General features: G+C 44.7%; 1 protein-coding gene across 1 annotated transcript in view; it reads left to right on the top strand.

The window, feature by feature from the left end:
• Positions 1-839: 839 nt before the first annotated feature.
• LOC147433411 (enhancer of polycomb-like protein 1) overlaps positions 840-23783 on the top strand; it is a 74056-nt gene continuing 51112 nt past the window's right edge. The window contains exons 1-3 of the mRNA XM_086492980.1: positions 840-1928; positions 2070-2199; positions 2315-2417. Coding sequence (XP_086349106.1) covers positions 1779-1928; positions 2070-2199; positions 2315-2417 — 383 coding nt within the window. The 5' untranslated portion in view covers positions 840-1778. The remainder of the gene's footprint in view (positions 1929-2069; positions 2200-2314; positions 2418-23783) is intronic.

The following is a 23783-nucleotide window of genomic DNA, read 5'->3' as shown; positions in this document are numbered from 1 at the left end:
AGTGCACATACAAGCCAGTTTTTCGTGTTCAAATTTTAATTGAATACAAGTATGGTTTGCAAGATGCGTATAGAAAAGCAGCCATAACTCTTTATGTAGTGGAACTTTGACATAGAACATAAAGTTAGATTTGCTTCTCTTTAAGCTTAAGGCAATATCCTACATCTTTTGTATTTATCTGAATGCATATTTTGTGTCTAACAGAAAGGACATATATTCACACATTCCAATTGCACAAGTACGACTCCAGCTCGACAACACCGCAAGGTTCATTATTTGCATCCAGTTTCCCATGCCTATGCGTTTGCTTGGCACATGACACATAAATGCTATGGGGCAGGGCATGAATTTTGTTTCTTATAAGTTTTGGAGATACCACATTGCCAACTCTTCACCATACTTTTGCATGACGTGCACTATATACTTTGCATTTTCAATTTGTGACGATTCATTACAAGAAGAAATGTTTAACTATTCACATTAGCTATTTTTGTAGCCTAACTACAGATTGGACAATCGAAAAGCATCGGTACAACATTGCAGGTCAGTAAAGCACTTCATTTCTTATCGCAATACATTGATGCTTTATCCATTTTCAACAAAATAAGATTTTCAAAATGTATATGCCTCTCAGGCAATGCCGCAGTTGGCAAGTTAGTGACGGTCTTGTCTACTTCAGTGCTAGATGCTTGAAGTCAATTTGTGTATATCTTGTTATGTTCTACAAATGCTCTACCCAGTTTAAACGAATAGCTAGTTCACTTAAACCGTAGTATACGGTGTAGAGCAACGGCTCTACAATTTGATTACTATGCTAAAGTCCTTTGCGAACACCGTATGTATGCAGGCGTAATCGTATGTACGCTCTCTCGCTCTCGCTGCATGCAAGCTTTGACTGTGCTGTTTTGCTAATTTTCTTCTGAAAAACCCTCGTTTTTGATCTGCGAAACCCTAATCTGAGTCGTCGCCATAGCCAGGCCCCGACGCTAGCTTTATTGGGCTCCTGTTGCAGATCCTTGTTTTCCTCGCCGCTACCTTTCGACTCATGTTTCTTTCTTTGTTTTTTCGAATTACCTGTGTTTTTCCAGCGTGACCGTTCCCTGTCGCGTACATAGTGACATAGAGAGCCCTGAGCTTTTCTTAATCACTTTTTATGGTGTTTGCGCGTCTACTTGCGTTTAGGGTTTCACGTCTGCGGAATTAGGGTTTGTCGAAGTCTTCTGATTTTTGAAGGTCAGGGGACTTTGCGCAGTTACGGGACATTACTGCATCGCTCGAGGTGAATGCTCGCTTCGTCCTCGTCAGGGTGCTTTGATTTTTAGGGTTCAGTGGGTTTTATTGGACGGCCATCGGGATTTGAGCTGCAGAGTTTGAAGCCTAGCCAGTTGAAAACAACTACCCACATATAAAGCTGCATACCTTTTTGCAAAAGGGGCAGCTCCAATGTTCAACTCTATGTGAAGGACATGTTCAGTAACAGGTTTTCATTGGTCATGTTGGCCTGACACAATGTCGACATGTACAGCTTGTTTGGCTATGAATTTTTGAAGAAAATCCATTGAAGGAGTGGACTGTTTGTGAACTAGCAGAGTTGGACTGAAATCGACTTCCATGCTCTTTAATTGGAAGAAGTCTAGATGATTGCAATTTAGAAATTGCAGCCAATTATTTTTTTCCCAAATGTGGGACTGGGCATATAACCAATTCTCATTACTGGAGTTGAAAGGCCGCTGGAATGAGCCCTGCTGAGAGGGTTACCCATAGGGTAATGAGAGGACATGAGTAGGCCATTCAGGCCCCGGCCATTGGACATTCACAAAAAGCTTCCTATTGTTAAATCTGTAAAGGACTTGGACATCGATGAAGCTGCAGCAGTATCGCGTGCTTCTTTGCATTGCAATGCAATTGCTTACTCTGAAATCGAGCCGGTAATTTTCTCTATGGAAATAAATTTTTGAGACTAAAAAGTATTTATCTACCATCTATTTATTTAACATGGCTATTTTGCAATAACTGCAAGGTGAGGTATTGGTTGCTTACATTGCCAATGCTTTTTCCATCTGGTGTAGGTTGCCCCGCCAACAACAAAACGCAAAGCTGGAGAAATTCCCACACCTCAATTTCTTATTGTTGATTCTTATGAAAGAGACTATTTACGCACTTTTGTGCAGCCCTCATCCTATGTGCGTGGACGAGGAGGTACGGTTTCAATCTCTATGATGCAATGAATATGCTTGTTTTGAGTCTTAAGCCTCAGGGTTCCTTGTGTTTATTAGTTTGTTGTTGAGGGTCAGCATTTTATTGTCATATGTAGCAAGGAGTGAGACCTCTGAATTTGTGGAGTATGATTTGGACAATGAAGATGATGACTGGTTGCAGCAGTTCAATAGAGAGAAGACCATATTGCCCCATGAGAGGTACACAGTTTATCTGAATTTGGGGGAGGGGCAGTAATGATACTGAATGTTTGACTTCTCTTGTGACCATTATAAAATCGTTTCTCAATTGTCTCATTCGATGGCAAATATGTAGTTCAACTCACACATACAATGTCCAAAGTAGTGGAACCCTCATAGTTTTTGAAGCACTCTTCTAGCTTGCTTATTGGATATGTATTTGAGATTGAGGGACTTCTTTGTGTTGTGTGTGTTGATGATATGGTGCTTCCAATCTCAACTATTCTCATTATACGTATGCGTGGAGTTAGGCATTTGTAGTTACTGGTGATTTCTTTCTTTGCCGAGGAAGGAATACTTCCACATGTTGTCTACAACGTTGCTAGGCATGAAATAAACAGATTAGGTGCAAGGTGGCTTCAATAGGCTCTTAGAGAATAAAACAAATGAATGCAAGGTCTATGAATTAAGTAAGTAGATGTGCCATATACAACACATTATGGTCTTGTGATGACTCTTAAAAGTAGACGTAGCCAATGTCCTCACAAGGATGAGCTAATTGCTTTATCATTTATGCAAAAGATTTGATCGTCATGAATTTTTCTACGTTGACTTTTAAACTACTAATTTACCCTACTTTATAACTTTACAAGGTTTCACCCAAACTGCAATTGGTGTCCGTTAAACATTAGGCTTGTTGTATGTGAGTATATTAGAAAAAGAGTTTACATCACAGTTTAGTGAGACTAAAGCCCCCCTCCCCCCCCCTCCTTTCCCCTCTTGTCTGTGATAGTTGTGTGCTAATACGTCTTGAGGACGATGGTATGTCTATAGCGCCTAGGAGAGTTTGTTTCGAGAGCCGCGGCGGAGTTCTGCTCAAGCCAGTATTGGTTCTCACGGCCTTTGGCGGTATCTCTTTATCAAGCGATCAAGAGCTATTTAAAAGCTGCAACCACGCCCTCACAATCTGAGTGTTATAATTGAGGCAATGCCTCATATTTAAAGGCACTTTGGCCTGTATAAAAGCACCTTAAAAATAGTTTCTAAAAGTGTTTGCCATCAAAAGCAAGATCCAAAAGTTGATTGCTGGTCATCTGGCGCTTGAAATCAACAAGCGTAAATTTGCAACGTCATTGGCTTTTTTGTATTGGTCACCTGCTTATTATGCCACATTTTATGATTCCCCTCTCTTGTGTCACTATAGCGCAGGTAAAATAGACGACTAATAATGGGTGAAAGCTAAATCAAGGTTTGAAGTAAAGTCTACCGCCCTTTTTGGATTGTACAGGCCGGTTACATGGTTCCATCGACGAGATTAAATCACTTTTTCCCATAGAAGTGAGCCTTGGTCAGTTCTGGGCTTGAAGACACAGGGGATCATAGACCAGACACGGGGAATTGCAATTATGGTTGACAGACCAGATGATGTGACTGAAGAGGTTTCCTCTTCACAGGGTCAACAGACACATGAAGTGGGTGAGTCCTCAAGACCACCACAGACGGATGATAATATATTCAGGACCCAGTTGGCTACTGTTGTGGCTATGTTCACACAAGTAATGCAGAACCCGAGGTTTTTAGCCTTTCTGCAACCTCCTTTTCCGTCTCAGCAAGTTGGGTCACTGGATCATATTCAAAAGCCTGTCAAGGCTCGAGCACAGGTGATTCATACCGCTCAGTCAATGGAAACACCTGTACACTTGACGGAGAACATGCAGTCTCCACAACCTATGTCTAAGGTGCAAGAACAGGTGGCTGAGATGCTAGTCTTTCAAGCTGTACCTGAAACCGGCCTGTTCAATCCAAAAAGGGCGGTAGACTTTACTTTAAACCTTGATTTAGCTTTCACCCATTATTAGTCGTCTATTTTACCTGTACTTTCAAGACACAACAAAGGGGAGAGGGATACAGGCTGCTAGATTGCACCTGTATGAGTAGACGGACACCAGATTGGCCCCTAACTTAGGCGCCCCTTTCGGTATTTCTTTATTGTTCAAAAGAGGGAATAAACGCTGTGGTTCCTACAAGCTGCCCCGCACAAACTCGGCTGAATTTCCACTGTTCCAGCCCGATTTCGGCAGCATAACTGTACTAGAACCCTTCACGGTCAGTATTCCCACGCATTGACTGACTTTCCCGACGCATACGGGCACTTTGCAAAACCTGGCGAGAATCTGCAGCACGCTGAATTCTCTGTTTTCAGCCCTGAAAATGCTCCAGATCGCCTGTACAGCGGTCCCCTTGCGTCCCCGAACCTCCTGGGGGTATTAGGGTCCGTTTAGGGCCAAAACCCTAAACCTGCAAAAATACACAGCAGGCTGTAATTCACTGTTTCGGGCTCCGTTCCGCGTGCCGGTCGCATCCCTAGCAAGTCCTCGAGCTCCCGCACCTGTAGGGCTACTTGCCCTTTGAATCGGACGAGATTTCTGGCGTGAAACCTCTCCGAATTCACCTGTACCTGCGGGGGGATTAGCCGCTAGCTAATCCAGTACCTGTGCAAGAGGCTCTTGCCTCGGCAATCGCGCATGAACCCACACAACTGTACATTGGTCAAATGAAGAGCCCACTAGAGGGGCATAACATACTGCCAAAGGGGAGAGAGAGGGCAGTGCGTAGCGTGCAGGGCATCACTCCTGGCACCGCACTGTGCATAAGAGGGAAAGCAAGCACTCCATAGCTCTTAACCTGTGACAGAGACTTGCAAAATGAGCCTCCCAGCTATAAATCACGTTTTTGCCTTCTCTATAAGTAGTAAACTGGCCTCAGAGTGCCAAGTGTCACTCATTTGTGCATTTTCCCGCTTTAGACCCTCGGGTCTAAAAATATCTCACCTGCAGCCTCTGTTGACTTGGCCACAGAGTAACAAAATGATCCCCATGTCAAACTGCACGTAATGACGCGAAGACATTTTCAGGTCCCAAAATAGCAGTTCCCTAAATTTTAGGAGATGCTGCCATTATATCTTTCTAGGTCATCCGACCCTCTTTGTACACTGCGGCCACATCCAAAACTGAAATGTAGCCTCTGTAGCAAAGGATTCCACTTTGGCTAGTCAATGACCCCACTTGGCTAACCATAGTCCTTGTCCAACCTTAGTGCTCTCTTGCCCTCAGGCCTGGACTCCCTCTGGACAGTTCCACACTAGCTATGCAATGCAGGGCAGTTAGATTTCCCGAGGGGTGTTTCCAAAAAGTGAAAGTAAATAGATAATAAGAAAGAAATCAACAAAAAGGATAGATAGTAGTCACACGCTGGTGACATACCCCCCTCTTGAAATCTCAAACGTCCTCGTTTGCATCTATGTCGTCCATGCTTACTGTCAACACTGATGTATTCAACACATGTCGACACATATACGACACATACATGCTCATTGTCAACCCTGGTGTATTCAACACCTCGTCGACTCATGTATTGCCTGCGTGTGAACCCTGTCCCAATGACATAGTGGTAGCTTCGCACTCTGCCATTGCTTTGAGTCACTAACTTTCCAATGACAAAATGGTAGCTGCACATTTTGCCACTGTCTTATAGTACACGTTGGATCCCGTAACACTTTCGAGCATACCCAAACCGACAGTTTAAGAATGCAGTTACACATGTACTCTTTAATAGAAGCAATCACTGTATCCTTGACAGACTGACAAGAAATACTCACTTCTATAGCACTAACCAAACTTTTGGACATTCCATAAGAGCAATTGCCAAACTGACAATCTGTACAGCTCTAACATTCATGTAACAGGTATTTGATTTGAGCTCACTTTAAATACCATGTACATCATTTGTTTCAGAAGCCATTGTCACACTGACAATCCATTTAGCTTTGAAACTCAAGGGGTCAAGGTAGGTTGCAAATCGAAGGCTTCCAGGTAAAGTGATAACACAGTTGGTGACTCTGCAAGTTCACCTTCTTCCATCCACTTAGCATCCATTGGTGGATAGTTTCTGAACTTTACCAAGTAACGCCTAGCAACCTTGCCTTTCACTTTCCTTTCTTTGTGTGCCAAAATCTGTTCAGGGACCAAGATCTCGTCAAGTTCCTCGACTTCCGGCTGATCTTCAGCTGGTATATCTTCTGGCACATCACCCACATAGGGTCTGAGAAGACTCACATGAAACGCATTGTGAATCTTCCAACTGTCAGGCAATTTCAGCCTATATGCAACATCACTGATTATGTCGCACACTTGAAAAGGCCCATAGTAACGCATGCTGAGCTTTGGAAAGAGTCTTTCCTTGCCCTTCATCTTCTTTAACCTTGCCTTTTCAAACCGTAGAAGCACCCAATCACCAAGTGAATATACCACTTCACGACGGTGACGATCAGCTGCTTTCTTTTGCTTTGCCTGAGTTCTTTCTAAGGCCACTTTGACGTTCTTGTACATTTCATCCATGTCTTGAACATACTTATCTGCTTCAAATATCTTATCCTTTGTATGCAGTATGGGAGGAATTTTCTTGCCACCTTCAACTATCTCAAAAGGTGCCTTGCCAGTTGATGAATGCACTGTATTATTGTATGCATACTCCACCAATGGCAAATACTGCTCCCACTTTCCTTTATGTTCTGACACATAGCACTTCAGCAGATCTAGGACAATAGAATTTGCCTCTTCTGACTGCCCATCTGTTTGAGGATGAAATGACGAAGAGAATTTGAGCGTGGTACCCATATTCTCAAACAAGCCTTTCCAGAACAAACTAGTCATGCGTGGATCACGGTCGCTAATAATCGACTGTGGCATGCCATGATACTTGAAAATATTGCTCATAAACAAGCGTGCCATCTGATCTGGCTTTATCTTCTTCCTGACAGGAATAAAATGAGCCTGTTTGCTGAATCTGCAAATAATGGTCCAAATACCATCATTTCCTGTCTGCGTTCTTGGAAGATCAAAGATAAAATCCATAGCAATACTTTCCCATGGTTTATCTGGAATAGGTAGTGGTTGCAATAACCCTGGTGCCTTTTGCCTGTCAAACTTGACCTTTTGGCATATTAGGCATTCTCGCACAAAGGCATCCACATCCCTTCTCAATGTAGGCCAATAGAAGAATGTCTCAACCGCTTTAACTGTAGCATCGATACCACGATGCCCTGCATACGGTGGGACATGACTCTCTTCCATAACTTTGCGTCGCAATGGCTTTGTGACACACAATCTGCCATGCATCATCATGAACCCGTCTTTAAGAAGATAGTGTTCATGACGTTGTCCATCCATTAGTTGCTCGAAGACCCTTGCAAAATCTTCATCATTTGCATACTGTTCTCTCATATCATCAAGTTCATGATGATAAGGAATTGACACACCTGAAATTTGTGGCTTCCTAGACAAGGCATCAGCCACAACGTTCTTCTTGCCTTCCACATGCACAATCTGAAAATGGAACATGGACAAGATATTTGCCCATCGCATATGCTTCTCAGATAACTTTGTCTGTGTCAAGAAGTATCGCAAGGTCTGATGGTCCGTTTGGACAACAAAGTCTGCACCTAGCAGGTAGTGTTTCCAACTTAAGAGCGCATGAATCACAGCCAGTAACTCTTTCTCATAGACCTGCATGGTCATCTCTGGCCCTTGCAAAATTCTGCTCTCATAGGCTACTACCCTGCCATCTTGCATTAGCACAGCACCAATGCTACTACCGCAGGCATCACACTGGACCACAAATGACTTCCTAAGATCCGGCAACACAATGACTGGATCTGAAGTCATCTTTTCCTTTAAGAGATTAAAAGCTGAAATCTCTTTCTGTGTCCATCTGAAGGTGACTGCCTTCTTTTGAAGAGCATGTAAAGGTGAAGCAATCTCAGCGAAATTTCGGATAAACCTTCTGTAATAGGAGCATAGTCCCAAGAAGCTTCGGACATCATGCACCGTCTTCAAATTTGGCCATGACTTGATCGCTTCAACTTTTGCAGGATCCATTCTGACACCGTCCTTTGAGACAATGTGTCCCAAAAAGTGAATCTCTTCCAGAAAAAACTCACTTTTCTTTGCATTGATGAGCAACCTATGACTGCGTAGCTCTTTGAACACAATGGCCAAGTGATGCCTATGCTCCTCTTCATTCTTTGAATAGACTATCATGTCATCAAAGAACGTACCAACAAACTGCTGGTGTGGACGGAAAATTCTGTCCATCATCCTATTAAACGTAGCAGGAGCATTTGTGAGACCAAAGGGCATCACTAAAAATTCGTAAAGGCCAAACGTTGTTCTAAAAGCAGTCTTGTGCACATCCTCTGATCTAATGCGGATCTGATGATACCCACTCTTTAGATCTATCCTGCTAAACATAGCTGCTCCTTCTAATTTGTCCATAATATCATCAATTCTAGGTATAGGGAACCTATTCTTGATGGTATTCTTGTTTAGTGCACGGTAGTCGATGCACATACGCCATGAGCCATCCTTTTTCTGCACCAACAACACTGGAGAACAGAATGGAGATGAACTGGGCTGAATCAGCCCCTTTTCTAACAACTCCTGTACTTGGCCCATTATCTCTTTCTGCTGAGCCGCACTAACCCTGTACGGAGGCTTATTTGGTGGGCTATTGCCTGGCACCAAATCTATCGCATGGTCCTCGGGTCTCTCTGGCGGTAATTGAGACGGTAATGAATCGGAAAAACAGTCACTATACTGTTGTAAAAACATTGACCTTTCTTTATCTAGCACAGATAAATTTGATTCATCACAATCTGACACTTCACGTGCAAAAACCAAGTACGCAGAAAGATGCTTTTTCATTACAGAAGTAATAGCAGAAGCTGATACAGTAGGAATAGACTCCCCTTTAAGCTTTACATCCAGAATGTGAGTCTTTCCCCTGCTCTGTACAGTGATCTTTTTGTTGTAGGCATCCATGATTCCCTGTACACGAAATAACCAAGGAATACCTAACAACACATCACATCCGTCCAGTGGCATGATGTAAAATTCTTCAGCATCTACATAGGACTGGATATGTAGACGCAACTTTCCAATGATGGGTGTCACAGCCTCTGTATGGCCAGGACATGCCAAACCTGCCTCTGCTGTATACCCCATCTCTTCAGGTCTGATTCCCAACTTTGAAGCCAATTCTGGGGAAATAAAGTTGGCTTTGGCACCTGGATCAAAGAAGATAAGCACTGTTTGATCCCTAACCTTTCCCCATGCTCTGCAAAGCTCACTTGCATCTGAATTTGGCTTGTCGCCCACCATATCTGGCACTAGACCAGCCATGGGCTTCTTTCCTTTCTTGTCTTCCTTGTCTTCAGAATCAGCTGGCCTTTTCTTTGTAGGACAGTTGTAAGCAATGTGGCCAGGCTGCTCACATATAAAGCATTTGTTCTCTGTCCTCAGGACCTTCTTTTGCTCTTCTGACTTGCGAGGAAAACGTCTTTTCCATTTCTTTGCTGGTCCTTTTTCTGATTCAGCCGTAGCTTTGTCTTTCCCTGCGTTGGCTGACTCCTGAGTCCCTTTAGGAGCCTCATTGGGAACGTGCTTCTTGGTTGAATTTTTCTTGCCTGATCTTGCCTTGACGCCAGTGTTAAATTCACAATCTTCTCCCTTGAGCAAACCATTGCCAGTGTTTGCTACCTCGATGAGCTGCGTCAAAGTAGTGACTTTTGTCTTCGTGCAGTATTTTCTCAATCCTTTGGGTAGGCCACAACAGTATTTTTCAATCTGTTCTGTCAATGGCACAAACCTATAGGAAGTTACTGGAAGTAGAGCTTTCCAAAACTTCCGATTGTAATCATCCAGATTTCTGCAAGTGGCAGCATTAAGCTGGTGCCATTCTGTCATGACATCTGCTTCGAAATCATCAGATAACCATGCTGCTGCAAAAATCTGCTTGAAGTAAATCCATGTGGACGGAGCTTGCCCTTGAAGCAATAAAGTTGTCCACCATTGTCCCGCATTCCCTGTCAAGAAAGTGGCTGCCTTGCGGACCTTTGAAGCCTCTGTAAAGTTTCCCCCTGCATAGGCCTTGTCAAACTGCTGGAGGAATGAAAGAGCCTTCTTCCTGTCATCAAACCCTGTAAAGGTCGTGAATGACACTCCTTTGCCACCTTCTTTGTACGGAGTTGGCCTCTCCAGCGGCGTTAAATTGTCATATGGAAGTGACTGAAACATGGGAACACTATTAGGGTTCATCTGTGTTCCTTGGCCGCTATTAACTTGACCTGGAAATGCCATATTTGGCTGCTGATTTGTAATTCCAGCCATACCAAAATTTGCTTGTGGCATCCCAAATTGTCCCTGAGTGCTTTGAAACCCTGGTTGCATACCCATGACACTGTACATGGGGTTAGGCATCATCGTTTGAGCACCCGCAAACACTGTTCCTGGCGTATAAAACTGATTTCCAGGTGCATGACCAGCCATGCTCTGGAATACGGATCCACCTCCAAAATAGCCAGGGTGTACTGAAGGTGGTGGGAAGACCTGTTGCATAGCTTGTAAGTTGCTTCCCTGCCCATTAGAACCAGCTATAGGCTGCTGAAAGGTGGCGGGCTGAATTGGTACAGCTTGAAAAACTGGCATCTCAGCCACCTGTTCTTGCACCTTAGGCATACGTTGTGGAGACTGCATGTTCTCCGTCAAGTGTACAGGTGTTTCCATTGACTGTGCGGTATGAATCACCTGTGTTCGAGCCTTAACAGGCTTTTGAATATGATCCAGTGACCCAACTTGCTGAGACGGAACAGGAGGTTGCAGAAAGGCTAAAAACCTTGGGTTCTGCATTACTTGTGTGAACATAGCCACAGCAGTAGCCAACTGGGTCCTGAATATATCATCATCAGTCTGTGGTGGTCTTGAGGACTCACCCACTTCATGTGTCTGTTGACCCTGTGAAGAGGAAACCTCTTCAGTCACATCATCTGGTCTGTCAGCCATAATTACAATTCCCTGTGTCTGGTCTATGATCCCTGTGTCTTCAAGCCCAAAACTGACCAAGGCTCACCTCTATGGGAAAAAGTGATTTAATCCCGTCGATGGAACCATGAAACCGGCCTGTTCAATCCAAAAAGGGCGGTAGACTTTACTTTAAACCTTGATTTAGCTTTCACCCATTATTAGTCGTCTATTTTACCTGTACTTTCAAGACACAACAAAGGGGAGAGGGATACAGGCTGCTAGATTGCACCTGTATGAGTAGACGGACACCAGATTGGCCCCTAACTTAGGCGCCCCTTTCGGTATTTCTTTATTGTTCAAAAGAGGGAATAAACGCTGTGGTTCCTACAAGCTGCCCCGCACAAACTCGGCTGAATTTCCACTGTTCCAGCCCGATTTCGGCAGCATAACTGTACTAGAACCCTTCACGGTCAGTATTCCCACGCATTGACTGACTTTCCCGACGCATACGGGCACTTTGCAAAACCTGGCGAGAATCTGCAGCACGCTGAATTCTCTGTTTTCAGCCCTGAAAATGCTCCAGATCGCCTGTACAGCGGTCCCCTTGCGTCCCCGAACCTCCTGGGGGTATTAGGGTCCGTTTAGGGCCAAAACCCTAAACCTGCAAAAATACACAGCAGGCTGTAATTCACTGTTTCGGGCTCCGTTCCGCGTGCCGGTCGCATCCCTAGCAAGTCCTCGAGCTCCCGCACCTGTAGGGCTACTTGCCCTTTGAATCGGACGAGATTTCTGGCGTGAAACCTCTCCGAATTCACCTGTACCTGCGGGGGGATTAGCCGCTAGCTAATCCAGTACCTGTGCAAGAGGCTCTTGCCTCGGCAATCGCGCATGAACCCACACAACTGTACATTGGTCAAATGAAGAGCCCACTAGAGGGGCATAACATACTGCCAAAGGGGAGAGAGAGGGCAGTGCGTAGCGTGCAGGGCATCACTCCTGGCACCGCACTGTGCATAAGAGGGAAAGCAAGCACTCCATAGCTCTTAACCTGTGACAGAGACTTGCAAAATGAGCCTCCCAGCTATAAATCACGTTTTTGCCTTCTCTATAAGTAGTAAACTGGCCTCAGAGTGCCAAGTGTCACTCATTTGTGCATTTTCCCGCTTTAGACCCTCGGGTCTAAAAATATCTCACCTGCAGCCTCTGTTGACTTGGCCACAGAGTAACAAAATGATCCCCATGTCAAACTGCACGTAATGACGCGAAGACATTTTCAGGTCCCAAAATAGCAGTTCCCTAAATTTTAGGAGATGCTGCCATTATATCTTTCTAGGTCATCCGACCCTCTTTGTACACTGCGGCCACATCCAAAACTGAAATGTAGCCTCTGTAGCAAAGGATTCCACTTTGGCTAGTCAATGACCCCACTTGGCTAACCATAGTCCTTGTCCAACCTTAGTGCTCTCTTGCCCTCAGGCCTGGACTCCCTCTGGACAGTTCCACACTAGCTATGCAATGCAGGGCAGTTAGATTTCCCGAGGGGTGTTTCCAAAAAGTGAAAGTAAATAGATAATAAGAAAGAAATCAACAAAAAGGATAGATAGTAGTCACACGCTGGTGACAGTACCAGTTCAGCCCGCCACCTTTCAGCAGCCTATAGCTAGTTCTAATGGGCAGGGAAGCAACCTACAGGCTATGCAACAGGTCTTCCCACCACCTTCAGTACACCCTGGCTATTTTGGAGGTGGATCCGTATTCCAGAGCATGGCTGGTCATGCACCTGGAAATCAGTTTTAGACGTCAGGAGGAACAGTGTTTGGGGGTGCTCAAACGATGATGCCTAACCCCATGTACAGTGTCATGGGTATGCAACCAGGGTTTCAGAGCACTCAGGGCCAATTTGGGATGCCACAGGCAAATTTTGGCATGGCTGGAATTACAAATCAGCAGCCAAATATGGCATTTCTAGGTCAAGTTAATAGCGGCCAAGGAACACAGATGAACCCTAATAGTGTTCCCATGTTTCAGTCACTTCCATATGACAATTTAACGCCGCTGGAGAGACCAACTCCGTACAAAGAAGGTGGCAAAGGTGTGTCTTTCACGACCTTTACAGGGTTTGATGACAGGAAGAAGGCTCTCTCATTCCTCCAGCAATTTGACAAGGCCTATGCAGGGGGAAACTTTACAGAGGCTTCAAAGGTCCGCAAGGCAGCCACTTTCTTGACAGGGAATGCGGGAAAATGGTGGACAACTTTATTGCTTCAAGGGCAAGCTCCGTCCACATGGATTTACTTCAAGCAGATTTTTGCAGCAGCATGGTTATCTGATGATTTCGAAGCAGATGTCATGACAGAATGGCACCAGCTAAATGCTGCCACTTGCAGAAATCTGGATGATTACAATCAGAAGTTTTGGAAAGCTCTACCTCCAGTAACTTCCTATAGGTTTGTGCCATTGACAGAACAGATTGAAAAATACTGTTGTGGCCTACCCAAAGGATTGAGAAAATACTGCACGAAGACAAAAGTCACTACTTTGACGCAGCTCATCGAGGTAGCAAACACTGGCAATGGTTTGCTCAAGGGAGAAGATTGTGAATTTAACACTGGCGTCAAGGCAGGATCAGGCAAGAAAAATTCAGCCAAGAAGCACGTTCCCAATGAGGCTCCTAAAGGGACTCAGGAGTCAGCCAACGCAGGGAAAGACAAAGCTACGGCTGAATCAGAAAAAGGACCAGCAAAGAAATGGAAAAGACGTTTTCCTCGCAAGTCAGAAGAGCAAAAGAAGGTCCCGAGGACAGAGAACAAATGCTTTATATGTGAGCAGCCTGGCCACATTGCTTACCATTGTCCTACAAAGAAAAGGCCAGCTGATTCTGATGACAAGGAAGACAAGAAAGGAAAGAAGCCCATGGCTGGTCTAGTGCCAGATATGGTGGGCGACAAGCCAAATTCAGATGCAAGTGAGCTTTGCAGAGCATGGGGAAAGGTCAGGGATCAAACAGTGCTTATCTTCTTTGATCCAGGTGCCAAAGCCAACTTCATTTCCCCACAATTGGCTTCAAAGTTGGCAATCAGACCTGAAGAGATGGGGTATACAACAGAGGCAGGTTTGGCATGTCCTGGCCATACAGAGGCTGTGACACCCATCATTGGAAAGTTGCGTCTACATATCCAGTCCTATGTAGACCAATTTCAGCCCAATTTCAGCCCCTGGCGTTTTTGGATTTCAGCAGCAAATTAAGACCGGCATTATTCACCTAAAGTGTAGCAGATTCAACCTGTAAAGACCATCAGTTTTCAGCCCTAAGAAACCTCATTTTTCAGCCAAGAAAACGCAGCCAAAACAGTCATTTTCAGCCACCGAAACAGTCCCGAAATTCAGCAATTACAAGATCTCAGATTTCAGCCATCGTCATCGTCGTCGTCGTCACCGTCGTCGTCATCGGCATAGACCAAGTTGCATAGTCCATTGCATACGCATTGTACACCTTTGTGCAATCAAGTAGACCACTCTCGCCGACGAGAGTGGGGCCTTCGGAGGAGGGTTTTACAACCTCTCGGGTGTCGTATCTCTTCTCTCTCCTTCTCTCAGTCTCATTCACTTGCACGCACAATCCACTCACTTTGTTCGTGACCACAACACTCTACAAGACGGAAAGCTCTCTCTTTCCCTAAGAACTAAAAGGAACCTTGAGCAATAAAGATCACTAATCTTGAGAAAAAACAACATTCATTCCGCTGCACCTAACATTGGTATCAGAGCTTTGGAAGTGTTCTGCATTACTGAAGGAAAGAACCACAAGAATTTTTTTGCTTGTTGTGGTCGCATGAACCCAAGTTTACTTGGGCGTATCGATTCCTTATCGTGTTTTGTTGAAGAGTGACAGGAATCCCAAGAAAGAAGGGCTTGTCCAGTCCCCCTTTGTGTCTCTTTTCACTCATTGAGAGCGGACCGTGTACTCAGCGGCCGGCCAATCGACGTGAGGTGGGAAAAAGCAACCTTGGTGTGAGCGTAAGGCCGCCAAGGGGTGCGTCCGCAGAAAAGGTTAGAACTCGGGTGAAGAGAAGATCTTTCTCCAACGCGATTTGCAAGCGAAAGAAAACCTCAAGAACCCTTCATTCGTGAATCAAGGACCTCAAGAACCTCAAGACCCCCAAGAACCCAAGTTCCTCGTGAACTTCAGAACCCAAGACCCTCAAGAACCCAAGTTCCTCGTGAACTTCAGAACCCAAGACCCTCAAGAACCCAAGTTCCTCGTGAACTTAAGAACCCAAGAACCCTCAAGAACCCACAAGAACCTACGACTTCAGAATGATCATCACTCGAAGCGGAATGGATACTTCGCTTGGAAGTGATGAGCATGAGAGAGGCGAAGAAGAATTTCCCCACCAGGAGGTTTTTCTCACCCTTCCCCATCTACGACACTGATTGCACTAACTCCTATGGAGGCTTTCGACAAGAGGATGATTGACAAGAAGTTAGAAGACAAAGCAAGAGATGCCAAATGAAAAGCAAAAATAGAGCGTGACTATGAAGAAAAGATGGTAGCCATAGAGCGTCAGTACCAAGAAAGAATGGTAGCCATAGCGCGTAAGAGCGAGCAAGCACGCTTGGCAGCCAAAGCAAGAGAAGCAGAAATGGATCGCAGATACACAGAAGACAAAGCAGAAAGAAAAGCAATACAAGAACCGAGCGACCGACAAAACACAGAGTTTTGGCGACTATTCTCAAGTTCAGGCACAAATGCAAGGGATTTGGGGAAAGGAGACTGTCTCAGTCTCTTCTTCTCCCAAGCATGACACACAGGATTTGCATGATTGTGTGAAGCGTGATGATGATTTGATTGACCATGATAAGCATGATGATTTGCATGACAAGCATGATGATTTGGATGACAAAGATAAGCATGATGATTTGAAGGATATTGCTAAGCATGATGATTTGGATGCCAATGACAAGCATGATGATTTGCATGATCAAGATGTGATTTCTCACAAGCATGATGAGTTGCATGAAGAAGATGTGATTGTTCACAAGGATGATGTGTTAGTTCATGCTTTTCCTAGCGAAACTAACCTCGTTGTAGTTTCGATCAATCACAAAGATCCGATCTTGGCTTTCGAGTCGAGGTCTAAAGAACCCCCACAGGATGATTCGATCATTCAGGAAGAATCGATCTTGGCTTTCGAGTCGAGGTCCACAGATCCCCCACGAAAAGATTCGATAGATCCCGAAGAAGCGATCTTGGCTCTCGAGCCTTGGTCCAAAGAACCCTCACAGGAAGTATTGTGTGTTCGCATGATTGATATGCACGCATTGTTCGAGTGTTTCATTCGTGAAGGTTTCCTGTATTTTAGTCAGCATTGTTATGTGATCCCTTTTCCTAGGCATGACATATTGTATGTTGAGCACGTTTCTCTCATGGATGAGCACGGATGTATGGGGATTGTTCATGAAAAGTTGAAAAGTTTGTATGTAAGGAAGTCACATTCCATGTCGCTTCCTTGGCATGACACAGTTTCCGAAAGAGCACATGATTGTATGAGCACCAAGCATGGGCATTTCCATTGTGATTTGCAACAGTTGATTGTTTTTAATCAAACAGAAAAGATTCGATCGCATTGTTTGGATGTGTTTGATGAACGGGTTGTCACTCCGTCTCTATGTTCATCTACATTGCATACACAGTCTTTGAGAAAGACAAGATTTTTTTCCTTCACTTTACATGGAATGGGTATGTTCATGGTTTTTTGTTGGAGATGGTTTCAGGAATTTTCAGCCATGGAGATTCTTGAAGACGGAAGAAGCAGGACTCTAGACGAAGTTGAAGCATTGAAGGAGCCACAGAAGACTTTGAGTCGCTTTCGGCGCGGCCCAAAGAAGCAAGCGTTGCAGACCTTTATGAAGTTCAAGTACCGCACGACCCACACATCAGAGTGGGCCGACGAAGAGTCCTTTCCAGGATTCTGGATGCTGTTGGTGATCTCCCTCGACGCCATATAGTTCGGTACGAGTACCTCACTTTGAAAAGGAGGGGATGTCACGTGACACATCCCAACCCTATGTGTCCGTAGACAAGCGACACCACAGCAGGGTTCAGTCAGTTCAGTCAAGTCTAGATTAGCAGTGATCTGGCACTTTTGTGAGTCTATTCGCAGACCGTGCATGCCCAGTCACTTAGCATAGATGCATATCCTCCGGTTGCACACAACATGATCATCGGAATTCCCATCAGAATCCATTAGCATCAGTTAGGGGAATTTTCCAGTGCATTTAGCCTATTTTCCTATTTATTGGGATTTTCACTTATTATTTTTAAGTGACTTTCCAACAAAAGTAGGTAGGGCAATTTTGCTAAGTTTCTATATAAGCAAACCCAAGTTAGCACTAAATGGGAGAAGAGGCAGCAGGAGCACCTTGCTCAACAGGCAACTTCTCAGCAAGACCAACCCCCGCGACTACTCTCGCGTTTTCTCCACAGAAGACCTAGCGTTTTTGCATCCGATCAGCCTTGGCGATTTGTGCACAGCAGATCAGCCCCGGCGTCATCACGACACAGCAGATCAGTGTAGCGTTTTTGCATTTGCAGAACCCCGGCAAGAGAAGGACCAATTTCAGCCCCTTGCGTTTTTGGATTTCAGAAGCAAATTAAGACCGGCATTATTCACCTAAAGTGTAGCAGATTCAGCCGGTAAAGACCATCAGTTTTCAGCCCTAAGAAACCTCATTTTTCAGCCAAGAAAACGGAGCCAAAACAGTCATTTTCAGCCACCGAAACAGTCCCGAAATTCAGCAATTACAAGATCTCAGATTTCAGCCATCGTCACCGTCGTCGTCGTCACCGTCGTCGTCATCGGCATAGACCAAGTTGCATAGTCCATTGCATACGCATTGTACACCTTTGTGCAATCAAGTAGACCACTCTCGCCGACGAGAGTGGGGCCTTCGGAGGAGGGTTTTACAACCTCTCGGGTGTCGTATCTCTTCTCTCTCCTTCTCTCAGTCTCATTCACTTGCACGCACAATCCACTCACTTTGTTCGTGACCACAACACTCTACAAGACGGAAAGCTCTCTCTTTCCCTAAGAACTAAAAGGAACCTTGAGCAATAAAGATCACTAATCTTGAGAAAAAACAACATTCATTCCGCTGCAACCTAACAAGTATGGTCTGTAGCAATTTTGATGTGAGTGCAAGAGTGCTCGAGTGACCTTGCATCACATCAATCTAGTGTTGGTTTCTACAAGGGACATACATGGTTCCATAGCATGCCGACGAAGCATAATCAACCAAACCATGTCTGACTACGTTGTTAAATCACTTATATCAATGTAGTCTTGGTTTGATGTGAGTGCAAGACTGCTCGAGTGACCTTGCATGACATCAATCTAGTGTTGGTTTCTACAAGGGACATACATGGTTCCATAGCATGCCGACGAAGCATAATCAACCAAACCATGTCTGACTACGTTGTTAAATCACTTATATCAATGTAGTCTTGGTTTGTACCTTCTCTCATGTATAGCCCCATACTATAATCAACATGTATACCTTGCTAGGCTATGTCTTCTCGTTGTTTACACCGCCAATAGATCAATCCACATCTGGTTTGTACAAGCAAAAAAAAAGAAAATTACAATTAGTGTTCAAAAGAAAACATCCTTCGGTTTCACACCTTATGTAAGGTGCAGCGGAAGTGAATGTTGAACTTTGCTCAAGATGAGTGCTCTGAACTGTGCGCAAGGGTTTCTTTTATTCACAGAAGGGAGAGCCTTCCGTTCCTTTAGTGAGAGAGTGCAAATGATCACAAACAAAGTGGGTAAACACTGTGCATGAAGGTACTGAGATTGAGAGACAGAGAGAGAAGAATACGACACTAGAATGTTGGCAAACCCTCCACCAAAGGCCCCACTCTCTATGGCGAGTGTCACAAATTGGTGACGTGGCGTGCCACAACACACACACATATGGTGTCGGACAACAATGATGACGTAGCTGCCCATTACACACAAATGGTGACGTGGCTGGCTGTAGCACGAAGGGCCACGATTTGCAGAGGCCCTGACGCGTGGCAGGCTGTATGGATCCCGCGATTTTCGGCGTGATTTACGGCAGTTTTTGGTGCTGCTTTTAGGCATTGCTTTAAGCTATGCAAATGATGAGAGAGAGGGGCCTTTGTTGCTTTATTCTACGTAAGGGGGTTCAGAGAGAGAGAGGGAAAGCCTCTTTTGCTTTATTTTTCAAGCTTTTGATTTTCACCTTTTGGGACAACTTTTGAGGCTTTTGGGCTCTGCTTTTAGCAGCCCTTTCTAAACACTTTAAATAAGCGGGTAGGCCTCTCACAACTCAGAGTATCTGGACGCAGAGTCTGAGTGTGAGCGCCTGCCCGCACTTTTGTACTTTGAACACAGATTAATACAAAAAGAAATACCAAAAGGGGAGCCAGTCTTTGGGGGCCAATATCTCTAGGCACGGAACTCCGCCGGGCTAGTGTCGAATCAACTGTGAACTGTTTGAAGTGATTATTTGTGGTGTCGTGGTAGATTTTCGACTTGGAGTGTCCAAGTCTGTTACAAGCTACAACGAGAGCGGTCTACTATTGATTGCACAAATCTCTACAATGCAATGGACTTACTGACGATGACGATGACGATGACGATGACGATGACGACGAGGACGGTGACGAGACGGGCTGAAATCTGAAAATGCTAAGGGCTGAAATCTGCAAATCTTGTATCTGCTGAATTCTGACACTATGTCGGTGACGACGATGCGACGACGACGCGCTGAAAACGTAGATGCTGAAATCTGCGAATAGCGGGCTGAATCTGCAAATGCTGGCCGATCTGACCGTGCGGCGAGGATTTGCTACATGAAGGTGAGACCTGCGAGGTCTGGGGGCTACGGTACGGAGGCTATCTGCTGAAAATGCAAAACGTTGGTGCTAATCTGCTGAACTGTTGCCGGAATTGCAAAACGCTAAGGCTGGTCTGCTGGTTCCCAAAACGCTAGGGCTGAAAATGTGTCTGCTGCAGAAAATGCTAGGAGATTTTCAAACGCCAGGCTGATCTGCAAGTGGCAAAGCGTTGGGGCTGATCTGCACTTGATGAAAACGCCAGGCTGATTTTGATGGCTGAAAACGCTAGGTGTTTCGTCGGGGGGTCTTGCTGAGAAGGTGCACTGTCAGACTGGTGGTCTCTGCTGCCTCTTCTGCCAGAAATTGCTAGCGCTAGGTTTTCTTATATATTGGCTTGGTTAAATTGCCCTACCCAGTTTTCCAACAAAGTCACTTCTTAATAATAAGCGAAAAATGGCTAAAATAGGAAAAATAGGTCTGTGCACTATAAAAATGCTCCTGATGGGTTCTGATGCGTGGGTCATGTGATACATGAACTTCATAAAGGTCTGCAACGCTTGCTTCTCTAGCACTAGGTTTTCTTATACATTGGCTTGGCTAAATTGCCCTACCCAGTTTTCCAACAGTCACTTATTAATAATGAGTAAAAAATGGCTAGGGAAAATAGGTCCGTGCACTGTAAAAATGCTCCTGATGGGTTCCGATCGTAATCTGATGATCATGCTGTGTGCAACCAGAGGATATGCATCTACTCTAAGTGCTTGGACATGCATGGTCTGCGAACAGACTCACGAAAGTGCCAGAACACTTCTTAAGCTAGGCTGACTGAACCCTTGTCATGAAGTAGCTTGTCCACATACACATAGGGTTAGATGTGCACGTGACATCCCCTCCTTTTTAAAGTGAGGTATTGGTACCGAACTTTATGGCGTCGAGGGAGATTGCCAACAACGTCTGGAATCCTAGAAAGGACTCTTCGCCGGCCCACTCTGATGCGTGGGTCATGCGATACATGAACTTCATAAAGGTTTGTAACTCTTGCTTCTTTAGGCTGTGCCGAAAGCGACACAAATTCATCTATGGCTCCTTCAATGCTTCAACTTTGTCTATAGTCATGCGTCTACCTTCTTCAAGAATCTCCAAGGATGAAAATTCATGAAACCACTTCCAACACAAAAACATGAATATACCCATTTCATGTAAAGTGTCTGGAAAAATTATAGTCTTCTAAAGACTGTGCATGCAATGTAGATGAACATATAGACGGAGTCCCAAACCGTTCATCAAACACACGCAAACAATGGACTCGAAACTTGTCTTTCTGATCTAAATCTATCAACTGTGGCAAATCACAATGGAAATGCCGATGCTTGATGCTCAATCCTTCTTGTGCTCTTTCGGATACTGTGTCATGCCAAGGAAGAGACATGGAATGTGAATTCCTTGAATGCAAACATTTCATCTTTTCATGAGTAATTCGCATACATCCGTGCTCATTCATGAGTGAATCGTGCTCATCGTACCATATGGCATGCCTATGAAAAGGGATCACATAAAGACAGTGACTAAAATACAAGAAACCATCATGAATGAAAAACTCGAACAATGCGTGCTGACTAATCATGCGCACACATAATACTTCCTATGGGGATTCTTAGGACCTCGACTCTAGAGCCAAGATCGGTTCTTCGTGATTGATTGAATCTGCAATGAGGGTAGCTTCACTAGAAAAAGTATCCATTAAACCATCATTCTTGTGAACAATCACATCTTTATCTTGCAAATCATCATGCTTGTGAATAATCACGTCATTATCATGCAAATCATATGTGTCGTGCTTTGGAGAAGAAAAGACTGAGAGAGTCTCCTTCTCCTGATTCTTTTCAATCTTCGCCTGCAGGTTAGAAATGAGAGATGAAGAATGAACAACTTGCTCCCCACGAATGACAATAGGAGAGTCACTCTTGGCATTGAAAGTGAAAGTATTAGTTGCCCAATCAATGAGGGGGTTATACTCACGAAATCATCGAATGCCTAAAAGCATATCACATCCTAAAGAGGACATACTACAAATTTCCTGCAGAAAGACACTTGTTGAACAGTGAACAACACACCAAGGCATTCTCCTGTAATGAGAGAGTCCATACCGGGAGCGAAGCCCGACACCTCGAAATGAGATGTCTTGCTAACCTCCAAGCGGGCTCTTTCGACAAGAGAGGGACTAACTAGTAACCACATCATGCATACTACCCGAATCAAACAAGACCACCATGTGTTGACCATTCACTTGACCATAACATTGCATGAGAGACTCATCAATGGGAGGATCATGAGAAACTTGGGACACACTCGTGTTCTCATTTATGGCATTAACAGAGGATGTGGGTTATGTGGGTTCTTTAGATTCGTTAGATTCAATCTTAGGACATGTTTTCTTTATATGACCCTTGATGTGACAATGATAACATCTACCTTTCTTAGAATAAATGACTTGTTCTTCTGACGTGATGTATCCTCCTAAAGTTCCTTAAGAAAGAAAAGCAAAAAGAAAGGCCGACTTGGAGCGTGAGCGCGAGCAAGTACGCTTGGCGGCCGAAGAGAAAAGGGTAGCCTTGGAGCGTGAGCGTGAGCAAGCGTGCTTGGCGGCTGAAGAAAGAAGGGTAGCTATTGAGCTTGAGCGTGAGCAAGCACGCGAAGCCCAACGAGTAGCGGCCGAAGACAGACTAGCGGCCTTGGAGTTAGAGCGTGAAGCACAGAGAGACCAACGCATGCAAGAGTTGGTCCTACAGGTACTCACCTCGAAACCCGAGCCGGCCAAAGATGTTGGTGGTTTATCAAGTGGCACAAGCCGAGATTCGGACCTTAACAACCTTGTCACTGAGAAGTTGACATTCAGTAAGTATGATGGTAAGATGGATGCTACTATTATTCATTCTAGGTTGCATCAATTTAATGCTTACTTTGCAACAACTAAGAAGACAGGAAATAGCAAGGTTTTAACGGTAGCCATGTACCTTGCCGGTGATGCCATTAATTAGTACCACGCATGGGATAGATGGCATTCCCCCTGAATTTTTCAAGATCCTTATGCAAGATAAGGGAACTAGATCGGATCGATTTAAACCAAATACAGACATGGGAAGAGCAGTCTTCAAACTGCTATGTACTTGGTTTGATTCAGGGAAGTTGCCGGAGGCATCATCTACCTCGGTAGTGGTGTATATCCCGAAGAAGGGTGATCTTTCTAATCCGGACAACTACAGAGGGATATCTCTTATTCCAATCTCTCTGAAGCTCTTGACCTCACTCGTGATCAATAGGATCTCAGTGAAACCTGAGGAAAGAAACTTCTTCTTGCGTGGGCAAGCCGGATTTTGGACTCAGGAGGAGTGTGTGGCACAAGTGATTGCCTTGAAGGAGATTGTGCTCAGACGGAAGGTTGTTAAGAAACCGACGTTTGCGGCATATATTGACTTTGAAAAGGCGTACGATACAGTGCCACACGAGGCGCTCTTTTTAAAGATGGAAGCCATAGGGATTGGAGGTCGTTGCTTGAATTTCTTTCGAGCCTTGTACCAATCTTCCAAGGTCAGAGTGCGGGTGGGAGCGAAGTTGAGTGAAGAGGTCCAAATCGCCCGTGGCGTGCGTCAAGGGTGTCCCGCGTCG

The sequence above is a fragment of the Adiantum capillus-veneris genome, chromosome 20 (assembly GCF_014529385.1).
Source record: "Adiantum capillus-veneris isolate H3 chromosome 20, ASM1452938v2, whole genome shotgun sequence".
Classification (NCBI taxonomy): Eukaryota; Viridiplantae; Streptophyta; class Polypodiopsida; order Polypodiales; family Pteridaceae; genus Adiantum; species Adiantum capillus-veneris.
This window is presented reverse-complemented; position numbering and strand designations above follow the sequence as displayed.